Raw genomic sequence first — 23,587 nt, forward strand, 5'->3', positions numbered from 1 at the left:
TGGATAAATGACTGTTCTCACACACATCCTTCATCATATATTTAAGAAGAAAGTTCACCTCATAGCACAGACAAATGGATAAAAAATCACCTCTTATGAACAATGTTTAAGGTATCGGTGTCGAGTATTGCAGGTGATTTTAAGAGATTTATCGTCCTGTATCGAGTATTGTATCACTCTAGCTAATGTATTTTAGTGTGATTCAATGGAAAGATGTATTGAGATGTATCATATCGGTTGGGTCAAATATGGATACGTGTCAGCAAGTATCATATAGTATCGTGGGATACTTTAAACCTTGTTTATGAACATGTGATGTATGGGTGTGAGGGAAGCATAGTCCTTTACCAACTGGGGTAGAAAATCTAGACTCCAAAGGAGTTGGTAGAGGAGATTTTCATCAAAGATAGATCTTCTTGCTTTTAGTTCGACCTTATTTTTTTCATTTTTAATGTGCCATAACCATTTGCATCACTCATTTTTGCCACCTTTGTGAGATTATGGAAGTTGGAGGGAATTGAGGGGTTCCTCATCAATGAAAGACAACGATCTGCCTAGATCGTTTCCATCCAACTACCCTTCCTCCCATTCTTCCACTTTCACACATGGCGCTTGTCAAATCACTTTGAGAGTGGGAGAATGGTTGGATAGCCTGCTTGGGTGGAGAGGATTTAGACTCTGATTTGCCTTCTTCATTTTTTTGGATCTAGATCCTTCTCACTCACACGGGCTATTGCCCATGCCCCCACCCTCCCCCCGAATTCGGATCTTCACCCCGTCAAGGGAGCATAAGGTGCTCCCCCATGGCTTCTTGACCACAAAACCAGTGGGTCCCACGGGTGGAGATCTTTTATTTTTTATTTTTTCCAAAAAATGTTTTTCACCGTGGGCCCCACTGATATTTATGGTCAGGAAGCGTCGGGGTCACTGATCCGGACTCCCCTCCCCCACCCTCACAAAGGGTGTAACACAATTCTGTATATAGGTAGGCTCAGATGTGAGAGAAAGAAGAAAAAGGAAGGGGGGAGAGAATGGGAGGACGGGGCAATTGGGTGGAGAGGATTCATGCACCATTTTGGGATACAAACGGAAATAAACAGAAAAGTGATTGGGGCGAACTACGCACATCGCGTACGTTATATGTCGAAACCGCTTTGGCTTCATAAATGACCGTTAAGGCGTTGCAGCACTACGTCGCAAGCTATAAAATGCAAGCTCATGACAAATTATTCCCGCTTTCTCGTTTATGAAGCAGATTTTCTCCGTAAGAGGCTTTTCGAAGATTTTATCTAGCGAAGCTCCGTTCCTATCAAACTGAGCTCTGATCTTTCGCTGCTGGTGTTTCTCCATCGTAAGGTCGAGAAGCTTACTTTTCTCCATTAACAGTAAGGAATTTCAGTTCTTCGTTTAGTCCTAAGCTTGCTAAAGCTCATTATGTTTTAATGCCTATTCAGGTTAAGTATCAAGTAGCAACTTGCATCTGAGGATATTCCGAAGTTGTCGATTTTGTTGTTCTTTTCCCCCAACGTTTCTGGTCCGGGAGGTACTCGTTTCCTGTAAGTATAGTCGCGGATTTGAAGTTTGAGATCGTTTTCAAACTCTCATTGGCTATCGTCTTTTCTTTTGTATATTCTGCTTTTGGAAGATCCGAATCTAGTAGATCTTTTCTCGTTTGAATAAGTTTAGTTTAACAGAGGTTAAAATTTTGGTCAATGAATATTATTGTTCAATTGATTGAGTGATGTCAGACTTGAAATATTATGGTTTTTGATTCGTAGGTTAACCTTTTTGTTCATCGTCTTGTGGCATTTATATCACTTTTTTTGGATTTGCCACCTCTGTGGTTGTTTGTTCTCTCGGTTAAACTCGGTTAATTTAGCTACAATATTATTCTCATTACCTTTGGGATTTAAAGAAATTCTAAGCTGGATGTGGCCTAAATTAGTAAAATCTCAACATACAAGCCTCTTCAGAATCTATCAGTTTGTGTTAAATTAGCTGTTGCAACATGATGAAATTCCTTTTTGTAATGATAATTTTGTTCCCTTCAATATATTATCTTATGTTGGTTCAGTTTTGTGATTGCAGTCTGTTGTCGGTACAATGCTGCAATGGATGGGAGGAGCAAGACGGAAGGTGGCCAATGTAAGTAGTGTGGACACTAGACCTCTGATTTCAGAACAGCTATACCAAAGGCACCATTTTGCTTTAGAAGACTAGCCTTTCTTCACTTTGGCGGTTGTCATTATTTATACTAGAAATATATTTTTAACCGGACAGATTCTGTAAATAGAAATGGTAAAACAATCCAATCGAATGTCCAAAAAATAATTTCCATACTGTGTTCTCCGACCTCATGTGACCATGCTTTGGCCAGCAAAGCACCCAAAGTGTGTTTTCCTGGTTCTGAAACAAAGCAGGGGGGGGGGGTCTGAATAGCTCTGAACAGAATATCAGTGTAACAACATTAAAGGCTGATATTTTGACATCTTCCTGTACTACAGACTGTTTCATTTTGCTTGCCCCCAAAACTGATGTAATCCACAAACTTATTAATGTGTTAAACCCTATAGCTGGATATCAATACATGGACCCATATCTGGCATTTCTTGTTGAATGGGGATCCAGAACTTTTTAACTGGGGCTGGAACTGTCAGTGGCTGGGTGACTGGATGCACATTGACACCCTCAAACTTTTTGCAACCTTTACCAAGATGGATTCCAATTGGTTACACATGCTTTGCACTGTTACATGATTTATCTGTTTCATGTTTCTTTTTTTTGCACTTAATCCAGGCTGACAAACAGGTGCCTTTTGTCAAGTGTCTAAAATCTATCTCAAATTTAGTTGTCGAGATGTTGTATCATCAGTGATCATAATGTTCCTTGTCGTTCACTTATGATATTTGTATTTACTTAAATAGATGAACTTGCTAGAAATTTCTCCTCATTTTAGAAAACAAGGTTGAGTTTCTGTCTGACATCTTAGAGGTTCTTGTATGCATAATATATGCTGGTCATGGTGGATGTGGAGAACTTCAGTCAAGAAAGTCAACAGAAAAGAGGTAAAAGATATGTCACTGATTTTGTTTCATCATATTCTCCCATTCTCTGTTTGTATAAGACATTTGACTTCCAAAATATTTGGACTAATGTCTTGAAAATTTGGAAGCAAAAGAAATAGAACAATTCCTTCTATATATTCCTTGGTGGTAAAATGACACTATGGCTGCTAATGCTTGTAGTAAGAAAATGATGGATATGTCTTCTGACAATTGTATGGACCTTGTCCAAAAAGCAGTAGATTGCCCTACTTTAAACTTGATCTGCAAAACTTTTAGGCAAAGACAGTACTTTGAGCAAAGGAAGCGGCAAAAGCAGACTGCTGGGTTAGGCAGCTGTAGTGATGAAATTATCCCTTGTGGCGAACAAGTCCAACTCCATGACAAACCTCAGTCACTGGATATCCTTAGTCTGCTGAACTTAAAGACAGTTACCGAAGAAAGCAATTCTTGTCGCACTACTGGTAAATGATCTTGAAACTCCCTAAGATGTATGCTCTTTAACACCATGACATGCTTCTGTTCGTTCTTTGTTCTTCCCACCCCTTTCTATTTAACTCTCTTTATGTTGAGATTGGTTTTGGTTTTGATTTCATGAAGAGTATGTGTGCGTGTGAGCGCATGCATGCATAGATAGATAGATAGTAATAGAAGGTAATAAAAGAGAGAGAGGTTTTGAATAAAAGAAAGTAATAGAAGGTTGAGAAGAAATACCAAGTCCTGGCAAAATATTTGCACACGGATCCCTGAACCCTATATAACAAGAGTGTGCACAAAAATACCCCCATAAAATAAAAATAAAAATAGAAAAAGGTGCTGCTGAGATCTCATATCTAAGACATTGCAAGTGAAAATCAATTGTATTAGATGCCACAAAATCAGGTGGTGTTTAGCACTATTTACATCACATTTACAATCACAGTATGATTGTTTGAAGCCCCATAATTCTACACCACAAATGTTCAAAAAAGTTGCTTGAGTAAGTATTGACATCCTGTTTCTTTTTACTCTCCAAGTTCTGATTCATCGAGCTCTAGAAAAATCAGAAGTAAGAACAGGGAGGACCATCGTGCCCCAGGCTCCCAACTTAATATTTTAGCTTCCTCTATAGTCTAAACTTGAGTAGTGAATGGACAACAGTATGATAGATTGGGAGCTGTTTCAGCAGTGACTAAACAAAACATACACACATTTAGCAGCCGCAACCTCTAGAAATCATATAGTTGATAGAGACACCACTGTCACCTTTAGTGGTGTGCATGAAAAGTTGAACCTCAATAGGATATCCTATAGCCCTGGAAAACCTGCTTTATTTTGGCCACCATTCAGAGTAGCTGTTATCTGTGCCTCGAATTCTTGTATCCAGTTCGCTACTTCGGCTACCCTTAGGATCTTCTCAAATGCATTCTTTCCTTCCTAGTCATTGATCTCAATGATTTCATTGCACCCATGCCACATTATCTGTTGTATCTTGACTGCCACATTCTACTGCATAAGATATTTCAAAAAATACGTATCTGTTTGAAAGGTCTCTCCTTTGTATGTTTCACATGCAATATGATTAACTTCATTAGTGAAGCTTTTTGTCTCTTTATTTTTATGAAAGCTATGTGGTTAAACTTGTAGCCAGTTTCCCCTTCAAATGCTTCCAATTTTTCTGATGGTCAAAATTCTCTCAATTGTCCTCCTTGTCATACTTGTAAAGCAAAGGAAAACCCAGTTTTCAACAATTCACCGGAGTTCTTAAAGTGTGGAATGCAAAGCATCACAAATGAGGTCTGTCATAAACAGGTTTTTGGTCTAAAGGAAGCAAGTAAGTTCCGCTTTCCAACCTAGTCTTTACAATCATTTAGCCGTTAATTTTCTTTTTACGTACTGGCGTTGAAATCCTCGAATCATGATGTTTTATATGAGAGTAATTAGCTTTGTTTATCTGATACAGAAAATGTACCATCAAACCATCAAGTGGACACTGAATCACTGAAGAAGTATGCCATCCATTTGATCTGTTCAATTCCTTGAATATCACACACAGTGAATCATCTCTTCATTCATTTGAGTTCTTAGTTCAACCTTCTATTTGCTCATAGAAATTTGAATTAGGAGTGTGCATCAAAACAAATTGAGTAATGGTTAAAGTGAGATCATTTTTGTACACTTGAAAAAATTGCAAACAGGATTTTATCCAATGGCTACATCACCTAAACCATTGTATCACTATATAAGTATGTTTCACTGCTAAGCTGATATTTTTACTTACAGGGCTTTCTCCAATGCACCCGATCGTTTACCATCTCCCGAAAACCACAGTTCTGATGGCAAAGGGGCTAAACTGGATTGCTGGAGAACAGCTACTGAAAACCGTAAAGGTGTCTTGTCAGTTGATTAGTTGTATCCATTAGTGCCCAGTATGGTCTATATAATTTTTATTTTTGGTCAACATCTATGTAATTATTATGATTGATATTAACATAGGGGTTCATCTAATGGTTATGTTTTCTGTTCTCTTTTCAGAATTCTCGATACTGGATGTACTTGGTGATGATGGGCTAGATAGGAATGCAGAAGAAAGTCCAATACGTGAAGCTCATGTTGCATTTTCTGTAGAAGGTCTGATCTTGTTAATTTTAGAAACTGCATTTATTTGTGTCTGACATATCACATTTTTGCTTCAATAAACTCTGCCAATAGAAAAACATCAGGTCAGCCTCATCCCAAGTAATAAACTCCACAAATACCTCAGCCTTCAATCTGAATCTGTTTGTATTGCAAATCCCAATCTAGCAGAAGGAGGGTTGATGCATCTGGTGGAGGCTGATATCATAAAAGGGGGAAAGAATCAATCCAAACCCTTGCTCATGTCTGTTTTTCTTTGATAATAAATGAGTTAACTAAAGATGTTCAGGATGAAGGGTCATTGTGAAGGGTTTGTGTTGATGATATACTTTTGGCATCTGAAACAACAAGAGAGATAAATGCCATGTTAGAAATGTGGGAAGAGGCTTTGAGGTCAAAGGATTTAAAATAAGTCAGATGAGATTGATGCAGCACAGCGTTGGACAAACTCAAATCCATTCAGGAACCCAGATTGAGGTCCGGGTTGAGAGATGAATTTAGTATAGTACATATTTGGGGTTCTATTATTTATTTTATTGAAATAGTTATGCGAGCAGCTTTTGGATTTGTTTAGGATACTTTGGTTAGTTTTAGTAAGTTTTAAATGGTTCAGAGTCCTAGTATAGTTGTTTTCTCGTTTAGGTCCTTTTTACTAGTTTTGTACTTGTAATCAATGTATTGAGCATGGAATAGAAAATAATTGAAGGTTGAACTGGTGTGTGAGTTAAACAGTGAAACCCCAAAACCTGCACAGCCAAAAAAAAGAAAGAGAAAAAGAAACTCCCTTTTCTTCTTATGTGATTTCTTCTCCCTCTTATGAGATTTTTTTCCTCCCCTCTTCCCCTACCAGTTTGATTCTTGTCAGATATCCCCACTTATCCTCCTTTGGATTCTCCTCTCCCTCCATCTTTTCTGTTCCCCCATTAGAGATAGAGTACATGAAATGTTAACTTTGGTAAAATGTAAGAGTGAAAATCTGAAGGACAAAAGTAAGAGTTAAATGGGGAGTCAATGTCATGGATGATGACCAACCAAAGTTTGCTTCTAAGCTCAAAATGTAGAAGCAATAATCTGCAGCTTTGATCTGGAGTTGGGGACTACATTATGAGGTAATGCTCAAACCAGATGTGGTAGATGGCCGCACAAAAGGTAAGCTTGTCCACAGAATTACAGAGGGAAGTTCTGCCAAGTATCATGTTCACCTCACTAATCTCTATCAAAAGGTAAAACTCTTCTGGCCAACATTTGGAGACCAGCTTTTTCCAATTTATGGAGGAGTACAGACATGGAAACAAGAGGAGATCCACATCTTCAAGAGAACTCCCAGTTTCCCACATAGGCAATTGCTGGGGGGCCGACCAGAATGGTCCGTTATTTTTCAAAATGTTTATCACACCATGTGGACAGATGATTTGTCTGTTCCGAGTTTTGGATAGACAGGGCACGGTCTAAATTATTCATGTGTCAAATTTTGGAGTCTATGCTTCACATACAAGCTTGAACTGTTAGGGGATGGCAGCATCCATGTATACATCAATGGAATTTGGGTCAATGTTGATCATAGAAAAATATCATGGTGGGTTAAATGGAGGAATGTGCATCAGGATTTTAGATAAAAAATCCACTTAAACTTTAAGGAAAGTTCTATAGGACAGTGAGGACCAATAATGTAGCATAGAACTCGTATTGGTAGACCAATAAGCAGTATATAAATAACAGGGAACAAAATTGGTCCACCATTTTCGTGAAAATATGCTGTCAGGACTGGAAAGGGAATTTGTAATGTTTCGGGTGAAATCAGTTGGAGTTTTTTATCTTCCATTTTATGTGAAAATTGTACAAGGAATGAAATTGGTCTAGTGTTTATCAGTTTGTAAGGAGGAAGGACTAGGTTTGAATCTCCCTACTTATGGTTGTTATTCAGGCTTTGGCTAACCCATAATTCGCATATGAAACTGTCCTAGGAACAATTTAAATTTTTGCAAAATTATGAGTACAAAAAATGATGGAAAAGAAGACCAATCTCAAAAAGGAACCAAATTGGAAAGTTAGCTAAACAGTAACTATATCACCATGGGGACTGAATCTAGATTTCAGCCAAAATTATGCACCACCATCAATCTTGTATATGCGATTCATTGGTCATTGCTTTCTCAAATCTTCCTAAATATTTATCTTTCACTAATATACTGGTTACTTTTACATTCCCAGGAATCATATACATTTAATCTATGTGGTGCCAACTACTGAAAGTTTTTTATGAGAGTTTCGGTGCCTCGGATGATTATCAGCCTGAATTTTTCCCCCTATTAAATATGAACTTTCATTTGAGTTTCTCTTGCTGACAGGTTTGGGTAAAGTGGGGACAGAAACGCCAGTTTGTTCCCCAAGGCCATCTGGCAGGTAATTGTCATTTTCTGGATGTAGATAATTGAAACATTCCTCATTGGAGCTTTTATTAATGATGTTGAATTCTTACACTAGAGATGCAAGTTGGAGAGGGCAATAGAGTTTCCTTCCCCCCCCCCCCCCCTTTTTTTCTGGGTGACTTTCAACTAGGACAATAGAATTTGTGACCTGTGTGATGATATTAGGATAACCTCACATAGACTGCCTTTTCTGATCCTTAAAACTACTGATCCTTCTCATATATAGCTTTAGACAATTTTGGCGAAAAGCAAATTTAATAGAGAACAAAAGGCTCAGGCTTTTCCACGTATATGTTTTTTTTTTTTCCTTCTATTTTTTACCCTAATTTATTGGCTATTAGTCTTAGGACCTCACATAGACTGCCTTTTCTGATCCTTAAAACTACTGATCCTTCTCATTTAGACAATTTTGGCGGAAAGCAAATTTAATAGAGAACAAAAGGCTCAGGCTTTTCCGCGTATATGTTTTTTTTTTTCCTTCTATTTTTTACCCTAATGTATTGGCTATTAGTCTTAGGACCTCACATAGACTGCCTTTTCTGATCCTTAAAACTACTGATCCTTCTCATTTAGACAATTTTGGCGAAAAGCAAATTTAATAGAGAACAAAAGGCTCAGGCTTTTCCGCATATATGTTTTTTTTTTTCCTTCTATTTTTTACCCTAATGTATTGGCTATTAGTCTTAGGACCTTAATGTAATGATTATCACTGAATTCCAGATCACATTAGCAACAACTCAAGTTCAGACAGAATTTAATGTGTGTTAGAAGACAAATACTCATTCAGATATCAACTTGCCACCTAGCCATTATTGTACCTAGATAGGTAATAGGGGGGGGGGGACTAATCATTTGAATACAATTCCTAATTTTTTTTGCTGGTTTTTTCTTAAGTGCTAGTCGTATTGACTATTACTACTATTTCTTGGCAATGCACTTCGGTTTGAATACTTCCGCTGTAACCCACCTGTTTATTAACATATCACTGTTTATAAGAGCAGTGGCCCATAGTGAATAGCATTTTTGCTTATTCAGCAGGTCAATGCTATTGATATTAAGCTTCTTGACACTAGATCTGTAGTCACTTTTCAGATTGTTCTCTGTTTGCACTTGCTGACTTTTCTTACATTTGTTGCTTGTTTCAATATTGATCAGCTTGTCTGTTTATGCAAACACTAAATTTTGATGCTTCTTGTGAAGTTCCCAAGTCAAAACTCCTCGGTATTTTAATTGGTAGATTCTATCATTTTGTTAGTTGCATTCATATGTGGCCTCAAGTTGCATTAATTGTTAATATTATTTCTGCTATTATACATACAGCACATACAAACCCCTGTGGAAAAGTTGATGTTTTAAAAATTGGTAGTAGGTTGGAAAATTAAACCTTCTTAAGCACATACAATCCCCTGCAGAGAAGTTGATTTTTAAAAAATATGGTAGCAGGTTGATGTTCCAAGTTAAAAATTAGTGAAAATAAAAATGTTTGGTCAATTGATGCCCATCCGTTCCCATATGCATTTATGTGATATTATGATTCTTCGTTATACTTCGCTAATCTTTTCTTTGCACTTCCTCTTTTCTGTGAAGTAAAAAGGTAAAAAATTTGTATCTTTCATCTAGTGGTTGAAAGTTAATTTACAGTACCTCTTGTAATTGATGAATTTTATAACTTCCATGATTTATATAAGCCGTAAGGGAATGGTGATGTGCTGTGCATATATCATATATGTGTTAAAAAGAGGGAGAGGAAGAGCAGGGACCCAAATTCTTTTAAAAGCATTAAGAGTGGGGATACAAAAGAGAATTTGGAGTTTACTCAAGATGCAAGAGTTAATTTTTAACAACTTTTTAATGAAAACAACATAGAGAAAGACACAAGGAGTCAATGTCATTAAAGAAACTAAAACTGGAGGTAATTCATTGGAACCAGGCCACTCACTTGAACTTAAGAAGCTTCAATAAAGATCAAAACAAAAATAGGTTAGGATTAAACAAATATGCAATGAGTCCTTTCAAGAATGATAGGGGAATGTGATTCCAGGAGAGCAGAGCTGTTATCTTGACATCATAGCCTCCATTCTCTCTCAATAAGCGTATCCACACTCTTTAATGGGGACTATATATTGGCATAGGAATGGTTAAAGGAGTGGCACTGAAATATGTCCAATTCATATGATGATCTTTAGATCCATATTTCTTCATTGAGCAGATTTTCAGGGATCTCATTTCCAGCCAATGAACTGGCAGATTAATATCCTGAAACAAAGTAAAGGTTAGGCTACAGGGACTGGTTATATATGTTGTGATTTTCTGATTATTTTATATTTGTTGAATTGTTCTTAAAAATGTAGATGAGGATTCTTTTTTACTTCGCTAATAGAATTTTGTTATCCATCATAGTTAACATTCTTTTTTTTTTTTTTTTTTTTTTTTTTTTTTGGGCGGGGGGGGGGGGGGAGAGAGAGCCTGAAGTTGATTTAAGTTGAAATAGTGGAAAAACCATTAATGCTTTAATGTTTAATGGCAGAAATGACACCATGGATATGATAGTGGTTGGCCTTTGTGATGGGGGTGGGTATATTCACTATAATCTTAAGGTTCTTTTACATTTGTTGAAATGTTCTCAAAAACATAGACATGCATTTTTTTCCCCTCTTTTTCCTTCACTAATAGAACTTCTGTTGGGGGGGGGGGGGGAAGAGGGAGAGAGAGCCTGAAGTTGATTTAAGTTGAAATAATGGAAAAGTCATTAATGCTTTAACATTTAATAGCAGAAATGACACCATGGATATGATAGTGACTGGCCTTTGTGATGGGGGGGGGGGGGTTATATTCACTATAATCGTAAGGTTCTTTTACGTTTGTTGAAATGTTCTCAAAAACGTAGACATGCATTTTTTTCCTTTTTCTTTCACTAATAGAACTTCAGTTACCCAACATGTTGACTCTTTTATTTATTTATTTATTTTTAAGGTGGGGAGGGTTGATTGGTAAGAAAGCCTGAAGTTGATCTATGTTTGAAATGATGAGAAAAAACCATAAATGCTAGTAAGTTACAGCAGAAATGGCACAAGAGGATCAATGTAACTATGTAGTAGGGTAAGCTTAGATTAGTGAAATGAAATGGATTAAAACTTAATCTGTGTACTTTATATTGAAACCTAAGTGTATAAACATCATATAATGTATAAATTTTCTGGATCTTTGATGCTACTGTTAAATATTTGTGTGCTTTGATGTTTTCATGCACTTAAATGTTGTAGCTGTGACTTTTTACCAGACCATGTACCCTGTGCAACGAATAAGCAACATGCAGCCTTTTCGGGATCTGTTGGTCTTACTATTTTTGATATATTGCTAATTAACTGAATTGTTCAAATCATTGAAAAAGAAAGACGGGAAAAAATGTCACACTTATGTCTAGAATTTAATTCACTTGCTCTGTGATTTATATTAGAATACTGCTTGATGGTTGCCCTCCACGCCCAAAGGCAAAGAAATTTCACTCTTCCAAGGACTTTAAATACATCATGGATGATGAAGAGCTTGAACTGGTAAGGGTTTCCCTAGATACAGTACTCTTCCTTTTGTATGAAACTGGCTGCATTGTATACCATCTGAATGAGTTTCTTTTTCACACTAGAAATATTTTTCCATTGGAGGAAAATAATCTTTTTCCTAATGAAATTTAATGCTTTACCCAAGAAGTATGGTAGATCCCAAAACTGCTTGGTGGGCAAACTGAGCCCTGAAACATTCAACACATTTAAATAATCACATTGCACAAATAGTTACAATTGGTGTGTTTGGATTCACACCCTTAATCCCCAGTATGTGCTCAAGTTGTGATGTATACTAACACATTTTCACATTTTTTCACACAACAACAAGCCTTGTCGCAACTAATGGGGTACATGGATCCTTGCCTCCCAGTCAGCTCTATTTGAGGCCATACTAGATACAAGGCCCCTAATCTATGATATTCTTTCTCACCACTTCTCCTAAGGTTATCTTAGGTCTGCCCATAGTTCTTCTAATTCTTTTGATTTGGATTAAATCACTTATCTGTATAGGGGCATTTAAAGGTCTCAGTTGAACGTGGTCGTGCCATCTCAATCAACTATCTTGTAGCTTATCATTTGTCAGGCTACTCCTAGACCAAGTCTAATATGATCATTCCTTACCTTATCCTTCCTAGTTTTGCCACTCATCCATTTTAGCATCTTCATTTCTGCTACACTAAGTTTATCGATAAGATGCTTCTTAATAGCCCAACACTCTGCACCATATGTCATAGATGGTCATATGACAGTGCTACAAAATTTTCCTTTGAGCATTAAAGGAAAGGGATATGTTGATATCACAAGACCCCGGGCACCCCTTTCCACTTCATTCACCCTATTTTAATTTTTTGGAAAAACATCATCCTTTATATCATCTATTTATTTATGATTGAGCCAAGGTACCTAAAATAGTCGCTTCATGGAATCCCCAGAAGAGTTACATGGTGTCCAATCTAAGATTCTTTTTTAGGTAAATATTTTTTCTCCAAAATAGATACAGCTTTGAGGATGAAAAAAAATTCAAAACATTGGAGCTAAGACGGCTGCCAGCAAGGCTAGGTAGCAGTCCTCTTGCATATTAATCGCTGTGTCAGTCTGTGTGCATGAGTTGGATGGCTGGTTTATTTGCTTTACAGTTTATACACCTTGGATGCTTCATCTATCTAAAAAACCAGTCAATTATAGTTTGACCAATGCCTATCTCCATGCATTCTTCCATAAATGTCCGCTCTTGAGTACCTTACATCTCAATTGAACCTAGCTACATTGATATATTTCACTTGAGACTCAAGTTTGTTATGGACTGTTGGAGACGAACTGAAAAAGCATCAAGAATCTAGTCACTCTGCTTCAACAACTGAAACCAGAATATCTTAATTTCCTTGGGGGCAATAGTGTTATCTTCATGCTTCAAAATGGTCCTGCTGTCTTCTTTTTTTGGGTGGGGGGGGGGGTGTCAAAGCATGTTTGAGTTTGCATCCTTCATTTTTTCTGAATAATGTTGGTAATATTCAAATCTATTGAATATAAATCATTCTCAACTTAGGTAAAATTGACTGTAGATCCTAGATTTGGAAAAGATTTTTCTACAGCAACAGACCATCTGCTTTGCTGGATTTAATTGTAGGATATTGCTTTACCCCTTTCCTTTCTTAGTATGTTCATTACAATCATTGTACTCCTATGTTATATAAGAAAATTTTTACTGTGTGACTATTGGTTTGATTATGTTACACAAGAATTCAGCAAGCTGTGTAGCGTTAATCTTCACTATTTCACGTAATTCTTATGATTGATACATTCCATAACATATGCAGAATGCCATGATGTGTGATATCAATATGCCATTTGGCAAAAATTCTTCCAAGATACCTTCAAAATCAAGCAACACTGTGCATCGTCCTGGCAATCCAGAAAACAGAAAACTCACTTTCCAAGGCTTCATGCAACCTGATGCCTATAGTAATCAAATTGACTACTCTCCAGGTGAAGAAAAAATCCTCCACGATGATATAGCTAAGAAAAATGGAAAGTTGATGATAGTTTCTTTCTTTTCCCCTTATAGTGGGGTTTATGATTTCAATATCAAGAGTTGGATCTGTTAAAAATATTCAACCATTTCTTCTATCCTATACTCCACAGTAAAGATAGTTTCTGCATAACCAGAGCACCTTGGGGTCCTCTGCTCAAACTTTGTCTGTGTTCCAATGAATGAGGTAAACAATTGAAGTGTTCTAGGGCCAGATTGAACAGTTCTTTAACAAATCAGGAACAACCCAAAATTTTCACTTAATATTGTACGTAATCTGGATTCACCTTTTACATACCTAGCCCATGACCATTATATATGAATAAGGACTTAAAATTCAGTCTAATTAAGCTTCAAATTTGCTTCTGGGGTACTTAAAATCAAGGAAAGAGATCTCGGTTTTGGACCTGGTTTTTGTCATGCTCGAAGCCGTCAAGACAGGTCAGATCTTGTTTTGAGGTTTCGATTCATTTTGCCCAGGCCCAAAACCATGAAAACTTGGAGTTCCTTGAAAGTTTTGGTCAAGATATAGTTCCACGCCTAATACTGAATCTAATTGTGTTTCAACTTAAGTGGAACTGAATTTAAATTTCACATTATTAAAAGGAACCATTTTAATGCAATGGAACCCAATGGCAATATTTTTTATCACTCAACTCATTTTTAAGGCATTGTTCTGGTTGGTCTCCATTTTCTCTTACTTTCATCTTGCACCTGTCATTCTCCCCCCCCCCCCCCCCTCAACCCAAAAAAAAAAAAAAAAAACACACAACCCTGATTTTTCCATCTCCCTGAATTTCATTTTGTTTGACGTCAGTTTTCCTTTCATTCTTTTGATTTGATCCATGTATCTCAGTTAAGTTGGGGATAAAGCTGAGTTTGTTGTTGTTATATTTGGCTGAAACTTGAGCAGTGAGATGGTGTTGGCTCCTCTATGAAATGGACCAACCTGTTTTCACTTAAACATTAAACATCTAAAACCATTGTCTTTAAAGCTATCATGTCCATTTGATATTACCTTTCTAGTTGGGGAATTTATTCTAATATGGAGTTGTTTCACCTATCATGCTTTTAAATGTCAGACATATCTCTGAAAAAGAGGAACGAAACTGAAACATTCTGGACCTTTTAAATTAATCTCTATCTATCATTATCTTTGGAAGCTCTATGGATTAATAAAATTGCCTTCTCTATCAGAGAAATATTTCATTTCCAAATGCATGAAAATGCCAACTCTATTCTCCGGTCATTGATGATAAAGTAATACAGAAGATCTTTTATTTATCTTTCCTTTTTTTTTTCAAATTTTGGCGAAGGGGGTAGCTACAATAATAAATCATACTGTCAGCTTTCCATTAGCTGACTCTGCTGCCATGCTTTTATTTTTGCTTAATTTTTTGGAGCAAATTTTGGTACAAGTCTGGGTCTTGAATCTGTCTTTCCTTGTGTATACCAGCCAAATCTGGGTTCCTAACAAGCAACATTGCTGATGAGGGGAAATATGGTGTTCACTGGGGGAATCAATCAGACCAAAGAGATTTTGATTTTGACAGTCTATTGGGTGATGGAAAACATTTTCATCAATCAAGCCTTGCTTTTGAAGACTTTGATTTACACAGCATGAGGTTCTATTTAGATGCCACTATTTGCCTTTGAATAATTCATATTCCTCACATCCATGATCAATTTATTATACCTGTGCAGAGCTGCAGAGAGAGCAGTTACCGATGTCAATGTCTCAGGTGCTTCTCTTTCCAGAGTTTTGCAATACTGCCTCTAGCCTTTGTTAGTTTTCCCTATATACTCGTGAAGTAAATACCCTTCAACCCCCCCCCCACTGTGCGCCCGTGCAAACAGCTTCTTGGACAAACCAAAAGTTCTTGTCACAAAATTATTACTATTTTTAAGTGCATTTGATGATTATTGAATCTGTCTTTCCTTGCATATACCAGCCAAATCTGGACTCCTAACTAGCAACGTTGTTGATGAGAGGAAATATGGTGCTCATTGGGGAAATCAGTCAGACCAAAGAGATTCTGATTTTGACTTTCTATTGAGAGATGGAAAACAAATCCATCAATCAAGCCCTCCTTTTCAAGACTTCAATTTACACAGCATGAGGTTCTATTTAGATGCGACTTTTTGCATTGGATAAGTCATATTCCTCACATCCATGATCAATTTATTATACCTGTGCAGAGCTGCAGAGAGAGGAGTTAGCGATGTCAACATCGCAGGTGCTTCTTTTTCCAGATTTATGCAATACTGACACTAAACCATGCCTTTGTTATTTTTGTTAAATACTCAAAGTAAATCCCCTTCCTTTCCCCCCCCCCTCCCCCTTCCCCCAAAAAAAAAAAAAAAACAGCTTTGTTGACAAACCAAAAGTTCTTGTCACAAAATGATTACTATTTTGAATTGCATTTGGTGACTAAATGTGGCAAACACTATACAATTAAGATGCAAAACTAATGTTCCAGAATAAAAGGAGAAGTCAAGCTTGTCTCTCTGCTGATACCTAAGAAATCACTGCCCACTGGATCCCTTAATAAATCTTCATGAAAGAAAGAAAAGAAATACCAGCTGTTACTATGTTCTATGACCTGAAAAAACAAAATGGAACATGCTTCATTTGTTTACTTCTGCTAAAATAACAGGGGCATGGATTTAGTTATTGGTTTTGTTCTTTTGTGATTCTTCACTTATATGTGATTTATATGCTTTTAGATTTCTGAAAGGATTTTTTTTTTTTTTTTGACTTATTAAATGGCTTTTTAAGTTGTTTCTTGCCTTACAAATTTATCACTACTGAATGGAGTACCTTTATAATTATCATGCAAGTAGCTACCATGGAAGGCATGGGAGCTGCATGTACATGTTTGGTCATGGTGCCTAAAATAAACCTTGAGTTCCTTGAAAAGATGACCTTAACCTATCGTTTGTTTGGAGAATTTGAATTGGGGTAGGAAAAAGTAAATTTTTCATGAAATCCCAAAGCATGGTTTGTTTGGTTCAATGGGGGTAGGAAAATGGGAGACAAACTTCTTTAATTTAAGCAAACTTGTCTACTGGTGTGGCATCCCACTTTTCCCACCCCATCTGATTTTAAAATCCTACATTTTTAATGGGATTTTGTGGGAAAGGGAAGGAAATGATAAAACTGGGACCCATATTTTCAACTTTTCCACAAAACCCCTTCCTTTCCTATACCCCATCCCACTACAAGTGGATCCCAAATATTTATTTTCCACCCCTTTTTATCTTGCAAACAAATGATGCCAAAAGAATTGTTTGTGGTATATTCTATGGTCCCATTCACCAAATGCAGCCTACCAATGCTTTTTCTTTACAATAATGATTATATTGATATTTACAGCTTTTCTTTCATATATTATGTATTAATTGGCAAAACTTTAGAGTATTGATTTGCTTTTGCAGTCTTAAGCACTACAATTTGAATCTAGAATTTGGATTTTTCTTTTGTGTTGAGAAATCTATCATGTTATGTAATCCATCTTTTGTTGACTGTGGGAACCAGGGTCACCTTTTCTGCATTCCAAGTACCCTGCATCTGATGAAGATCATTTCTCTATGAAAAAAAATAAGCCCAGGTACGTTTGATTTTTCTGAGGATCCATGACAGTAGAGATTGATATTATTATAAATACCATTCTTCACTGATGGATGGGTAGGTACACTTCCTTGGATGGGAGTTGGGACTTTGGCACCCATACTGATCAAGCTTGGTCTTTCACAACAGAAGATGCAGCAGATAGCATGAGTTTGTTAAGGTACCTGGGGGCTTCTATTGTTCAGTGTTACCCTCAGTTGCTTCTGCAATGTCATTGCCTGGACTAACTCTAATTGATTTTGTTCCTCTTTCTCTCTTACCTGGGTGCATTACAGTGAAGAATCATGTTCATCCACTGCAGGTTCTTTTATTGATTGTGACTAGATTATTTGATAATGAAAACTACATTTTCTTTTTCCTTCAAAAACTGATCTCTTTTAATGTTAGTGAGGGGTGACAAATGTTATAACTCTGTATCAATCTCACTGGCGACGAAAAAGAGAGTGCCAAGGGAGGGAAATGACAATTACAAGAGCTCAGAAAACAATTATGGTGGTGTTAATCAATATGCAGAAGAACTAGAGAACCAAAACCAGGATGAGATTCAGCGTGGAAACAATGTGAAGGTTCCACAAAAGTACCCAAGCATGCCGAAACAGATGAAGTCTAAACTGGAGGATTGTTCAAAAGAGCTTAACACTGCCCATGAAAATCTAAAACCAGAACCCAGATGGTCATTTGTGGATGAATATTCCTCAGCAGATAAAGATTTGGGCCTTGGTTCTTTCTGCAAAATTTCTGCAGAAGCAGAACCCAGGTCTTGGGACTTAGAGTTCTTCTCAGAGGATCATTCTGAACCATTAAGCTCGGTGATATCCAACTCTGATGTCCCTTCAAAGCGTGGATGTGCTGCCAATAAAAGAGCTGAAGTCCTGCAACCTCCCAGTCCCAAGAATTCTTATGGTTCCCCTATTTTCTCAAATACAGAATCCAGTTCAAAGGAGCCAGATGTATCTCCAGTTGCTAGAATGGAAGGCAAGCCTCCACATTCATCTGACCCTGATGGTTTTTCTGAATGTATAGAGGTTCAGGATATTTCTAGGTGGGAGAATACTAGAAAATATCATGAAGAGAAGTCAGAATTTCAGCATACATATTGGGGGGAAATTTTTGAGAAGATACAGAAAGGGCTTTCTGTGGAGAAATTTGAACTGACATCAGAAATTGAAAGAGCATCATATGATATAGATCCTAATTATAACTGTGGTGAACATAATGTGGCAGACGATGATACCCAGCCGCGAGTCTTGAAGCTAAAGATAAGTTCTCCTGACCATGCAGAGGAGATGTCAGCAAATAGAAGGGAAAAATCTGACAACTTTGAGAAAACTATAGATGTAAAGAAGTAGGTCTAACCCATTGAAGTTTCTGTCTGTCTTCTGCATTCTCTTTTCCTATTCTTCATGGAATATTGTGAATGCTTTGTGTTCCTCAGTGCTAATTGTTTATTGATGTTTTCAGATGTCAATTTGGCACCTTAGTTCATCTTTCTTCTCCGAGTTGGACTAAAGGTTTTCTCTTCTCTTTCTCTCTCTCTCTATTTATTTGTTTACTTTTTCTGTGTGTGTGTGGGGGGGGGGGGGGTTGTACAGGGTTGTGTTACTGCCATCCATTTCCAATTTCAGTGACTCTGTTCTAACATGATTTCTTGAAGTACAAATTTTATTTTGTTCAGATGTGGGTGCAGACAAAGATGCCTCTAGACCCAAGCGGAGGAATACTGAGGGTAACAGAAGAAATGGAAATGTTAGCCCAGGTTATCAGATCATGCTTCAAAGCTACGTTCAACTTCTCTGTGTGCAGAAAGTGCTGAAAGAAGCAAATGAGCAGAGCAGTTTGAAGAAAGCTTAATCCTTGATTCATACCCTCCTCTTTGATGGATAAGGTAGGGATATTACAAATAATGGAATGAAGACATTGTGCTATATTTAGGTCATATGAACTGAATGATTTTTGAAGCCGACAATTGACTACCTGTGGATCCAGAATTCACAAAAGAAAAATTTTCCCCCCTGGCCATATACCTGTTTGGCTACATCAATGAGGATAACATTTAGAGGATTCTTCAAATACCAAATATCCAAAACAAATGTTGCTTCCACTTGAATAGATGTCTTTCATGCCCATAGCTCATCATATGTAAGTCACTCAAGTACTCAGCCAAAGCAAGTTCTTCTATTGCAATATTAAAGCTTCGTGTTATATGATCAATACATTTCGTGTATGTTAATGGTAAAATCTTCTTGACTCTTTCTTTGTTTATTGGAAGGTTTTATCTTCCAACATACAATCTCCCATTGCATGACTTGTTGATCTTCATCATATGACATCTCAATTTCTTTACATCTGACTGCTGAAGGGGCTTTAGCATGAATTCTTGAGCTCCTTCCTCTAAGCACCTGCCCATAAAAAGCAACACAGTTTAGATACATTATTATGATTTTCTGTTAAATGCATTTAATCTGAAAAGGTGTATTGAAATTTGAAAGAGATGAAATATACTTGTTGATTCGAGTTGGGATGTTATCTGATGACACAATCACAACAGGAATTTCCTTCATGGTAGATGATTCCTGCTAGCAGAATAAGACAGATATATCAGATTTACACAAGTGCCTAGAATTGGCATTCCAGTTTGGATGCCAAGAAAAAGAAGAACAACATGAATGGACAAAATAAAGGTTGATTCATGTCTCTCTCCTTAAATTCTTTTACTTTCTTTTCTTGGCACTCAATACTTTTTTTTTTTTGGTATACTTGGCACTCAATACTACATTCCTTCTTTTGTGAATCATAAATACTTAACGGTGATAAGATAAATTACCTTAATTTTCTTAAGCAGCTCATAACCTGTCATTCCTGGCATGCTGTAATCACTGATTATCAGATTTACCTTCACTCCCTGCATGCAGAATAATAACAGATAGACTGGGTAAGAATTTCTGAATAGAAATGCTTTTTCAATAATATCTTTCCTTTTGATCTATAAACTCTGAGATATCTAGACCTACATGATTTTACACAAGAGTTTCGATTTATGACGGAATTTTACGTACTGTTTGTTAAAGCTACACTAACATATCATCTTACACAGAATGTACAAAGCAAAGATAACTATGGTATTGAATCATCTAAGAGAGAAAAGTATCTCCATGGCACTTACATGGCTTCTAAATGCAGGACCATGGTCATCACCGGTTCCCAGACCCAGAAACTCCAATGCCCTTAGCCCATTCTCTACTGTTGTCACTGTAACATCAACATTGAAGCCTAATCACATTAGAAGATTGATTTGATTCTTCTTTACTCCTATTTTGTACGATAAGGTAAAACTAATATCATTTTGTCTATGCCTATGATTGACTACAAAGAAAAGCAACTGAAATCAATAGAATTCTATAATCCATAAACAAAAACTGGTCACTAGGTTTTACCTTTACATGAAAATTTCTTGAGCAGCTTCTCAACAAGTTTCCTATCAATGACACTATCATCAACAGCTAGAACATGAAGCTCTTCTCCTTCACTGTTATCCATTTGAATTCAGAGAGATGAATTGTGGAAGAGGGCAAAGAGATGTGAAAGAACATAACGTGAGACGGCGGGATTTATAGGAAAAGAATCTATAATATAATTAAAAAAAGATGAGAGATCATTGAAATCCGGTTACAGATATTTCGTGATCTTTAGGAGGTCTTTTTTTTATTAGAATTCAAATTCCATGTTACTTCTGCTAAATCCAAATTCGTATCTCTAGTTAATTCCTAGCGTTTTCCTTATCTTCCCAGCTCACTATTTCCATAGAGAATTCGCTATCTCAGATTTTATCTAGTATAAAGAATTTTTCTTCTTTTTCAGTTTTTGGAGTTGATTTCATATGAATGGTTCCACCATTTTCCATTATCCTTGAATAATGTGGGCCCTTTATTATGTTTTTGACCAGTGCTTTTGAAGTAGAGGAACAGGCTCTTCCCTGAGGGCAGCAATGAGCTATATTATGTGAGAAATGTGTGTGGCACAATCCAACTGTCACAGATTCTTTATTTATTTTCCTTTTACTAATCTCACATAATCTTTCTAATTTTTGGGGGAGCAAAATTCTTTGAATTAGAGATTTCACCTTTCCCAAACCAATTTAAACAAAAACCACTGGCTTCTGATTAGGGTTTTGCAAAATCAAATCCAAATTGAGTGAAATGAATTCAAGTGATGTAGTGGGATAAGATACTGGAAAAAAAGGGAGCGGGGGGTGGTGAATCGTGCACTTTGATTTCTATGAATTTGTTAAATACCTTAAAAGCTAATTATTAACGACCATCTTTCAACCCATTATTTTTTCTCTAATGAAGAACTAGGTTCTAGCATTTCACACATAAAACGAGGGCCAAAGGGATATCTATGAAAAGTTTCAGAAAACCAACTGAGACCATTGATCTCATTGGCCTTGGGGAAGCTCTGCCCTTGTTCTTACTTTTAATCAACCAATTGATATTCTTTCTTTTTTTCTCTCTCTTATAGTCTTATTTTTATTTTTAATGTATTTTTCTTTTTTCACAATAGAAGGTTAATTATGATGTTTGACTTCAATTCGTATACCCAATTTCAAAAATATATTTTTATTAACATATTTTAGTGAATAATTCGAATGATCCAATCTGTAAGATCAATGATAGAAATAAATGACTTGAGCCTATAAACTAAACATTTTACAACGCATAAATTATCAAACTTTTTCCTTTTTATTGCCTTAATATATATTTTTTTTCTTACTTCAATATTCATATTTCATTGGTCTGGCAGCTGTAGTCAGTGTAGTGGCAAACAAATGAAGAGATCTAAACCCTTAATTAAAAAAAAATTAAAAAAGAAAGAAAACCATGCTTAAGAAAGTATAGGTCATGAGTTCAACTAATTCACTCTTGAATCACCTGGCCCTGTTTTTTTTTTTAAGCCTTGAATCACTTGATATTTTCTTTCTTTCTTTTCCTATTTTTTTTCGGTAAACCGAATCACCTGACCCGACTGCCAGTGATTTCCTGCTTCCTTTAAATCTTTATATTTTCTCACACACGTTGATTTTTTTTTTTTTCAGTCAAACATGCACACGTTGGTTGTGTAGTCAAAAATAGGCTGGAGTTTCAGACAAATTAGGCCCCGGTCAAGGTCATGTTATCCTTCCCCCACAACTGCAAAAACAAAAATAAAAACAAATCTTTCATGGAACTCATAATGGTATAGGTTATCAAGCAGTAGATAATGTCATTGAGAAATAATCATTTTGAACCAATTTTTTATGTGATCATCCATGGAAGGGCACTTTTTTTTGTTTTGGTAACCAATGAAAGGGTGTTTTTTCTGGTGGAAAGATAGATTAACTAGAAAGAGACACAGGAGCTGAAGAAGGAAACAAACTTCTTCAACCAGCAAGTGGAAATAGGTCAATTTAACGTTATCTCAAGCGCTAGGGCTTCCCTGGGTTAGGGAGTGCACCAGGGAGTTGGCACTCCTTAGAATAAAGGAAAAAACACACGAAATGGGGGCCTAAGATAGCTGACAGATATCTGAGATGACGTTCATCAAATTTGTAGGCATGGGTTAGCAAGCGCACCACGAAAAGGCAATCAGATGAAAGAGTACCATTTAGACCTTGGAAAATGAGCGCTTTTTTTCCGACAAATATAAATTCATTAAGAGGATGAGCAATTACAAACAAATGCATTCAACTTGCAAAGAAGCGAAGCAATTGACAACTCCATTAACAATGTAAACAAGTAAGACATCATTATGTTGTTGAACCTTGGAGGCTGGACCAAAAGAGAATGAATAGAAGTCAAGTGTTTTTTTACGGTAAGACACCTCCTTGAGGATAACTATAATTCCTAGACATTTTTTCACTTGATAAAATCCAAATAATCAAATTCCACCAACAACATCAAAACCCTATTTCGGCCAAATAAAGTCTGAATTACAGAAGTGGTACATTTTGGAGAAGGTGGGGGGCAAAGGTGCTTGGTCTAGATACCTTAATATATATATTGAGGTGCCTTAACCTTAGGCCTTAATTAGCAGCATGTCAGTTACTTTATTTATTTATTTATTTGATTTGTTATCAATTTTTTAAGAAACTATCGATCTTATATATATTAGGGGTGAGAGCTATTACATATACTATATGGGAGAGTCGAACCTAATCTCTTCACTAAGAGGTACTGATCAATTTTTTTCTTTCCTTAAAATAATAACATGTCAATGAGCAC

At 36.5% G+C, this 23,587-nt stretch overlaps 2 protein-coding genes across 3 annotated transcripts; one reads left to right on the forward strand and one right to left on the reverse strand.

Moving 5' to 3' along the window:
- The first annotated feature begins 1,148 nt into the window (after nucleotides 1-1,148).
- LOC149007990 (uncharacterized) lies at nucleotides 1,149-19,268 on the forward strand. Its single transcript, XM_089165517.1, has 22 exons — nucleotides 1,149-1,356; nucleotides 1,455-1,556; nucleotides 2,075-2,145; nucleotides 3,043-3,065; nucleotides 3,342-3,526; nucleotides 4,768-4,875; nucleotides 5,005-5,050; nucleotides 5,325-5,431; nucleotides 5,577-5,672; nucleotides 8,027-8,081; nucleotides 11,565-11,661; nucleotides 13,488-13,656; nucleotides 15,156-15,324; nucleotides 15,404-15,441; nucleotides 15,652-15,820; nucleotides 15,899-15,936; nucleotides 17,238-17,310; nucleotides 17,392-17,490; nucleotides 17,606-17,631; nucleotides 17,718-18,675; nucleotides 18,792-18,841; nucleotides 19,006-19,268. Exons 3-22 carry the CDS (start codon nucleotides 2,104-2,106, stop codon nucleotides 19,179-19,181), a joined length of 2,724 nt encoding a protein of 907 aa, XP_089021643.1. The 5' UTR covers nucleotides 1,149-1,356; nucleotides 1,455-1,556; nucleotides 2,075-2,103; the 3' UTR covers nucleotides 19,182-19,268.
- A 329-nt stretch (nucleotides 19,269-19,597) lies between these two features.
- LOC149007991 (two-component response regulator ARR17-like) lies at nucleotides 19,598-21,130 on the reverse strand. Of its 2 annotated transcripts, none has more exons than XM_089165519.1 (5): nucleotides 20,765-21,130; nucleotides 20,494-20,579; nucleotides 20,155-20,232; nucleotides 19,833-19,903; nucleotides 19,598-19,729 (listed from the first exon to the last, which is right to left on the reverse strand). In XM_089165519.1, exons 1-5 carry the CDS (start codon nucleotides 20,865-20,867, stop codon nucleotides 19,603-19,605), a joined length of 465 nt encoding a protein of 154 aa, XP_089021645.1. In that variant the 5' UTR covers nucleotides 20,868-21,130; the 3' UTR covers nucleotides 19,598-19,602. The 2 variants fall into 2 exon arrangements, with proteins under 2 accessions (XP_089021645.1, XP_089021644.1); XM_089165518.1 differs by having other exon boundaries at nucleotides 19,833-19,906.
- Nucleotides 21,131-23,587: the final 2,457 nt, after the last annotated feature.

The sequence above is a fragment of the Hakea prostrata genome, chromosome 8 (assembly GCF_041222555.1).
Source record: "Hakea prostrata isolate BN-2017 chromosome 8, UWA_Hpros_2, whole genome shotgun sequence".
Classification (NCBI taxonomy): domain Eukaryota; kingdom Viridiplantae; phylum Streptophyta; class Magnoliopsida; order Proteales; family Proteaceae; genus Hakea; species Hakea prostrata.

Bases quoted from the DNA above. Each gene is read 5' to 3' on its own strand.
- LOC149007990 (XM_089165517.1), top strand. From the start codon at position 2,104: ATGCTGCAATGGATGGGAGGAGCAAGACGGAAGGTGGCCAAT. The intron at 3,527-4,767 runs GTAAATGATCTT...ATACTTGTAAAG, and splicing joins CAATTCTTGTCGCACTACTG to CAAAGGAAAACCCAGTTTTC. The intron at 18,842-19,005 runs GTTTTCTCTTCT...TATTTTGTTCAG, and splicing joins TTCTCCGAGTTGGACTAAAG to ATGTGGGTGCAGACAAAGAT.
- LOC149007991 (XM_089165518.1), bottom strand. From the start codon at position 20,867: ATGGATAACAGTGAAGGAGAAGAGCTTCATGTTCTAGCTGTTGATGAT. The intron at 20,580-20,764 runs GTAAAACCTAGT...TTGATGTTACAG, and splicing joins CAAGAAATTTTCATGTAAAG to TGACAACAGTAGAGAATGGG. The intron at 19,907-20,154 runs GTAATTTATCTT...TTATTCTGCTAG, and splicing joins AGCTGCTTAAGAAAATTAAG to CAGGAATCATCTACCATGAA.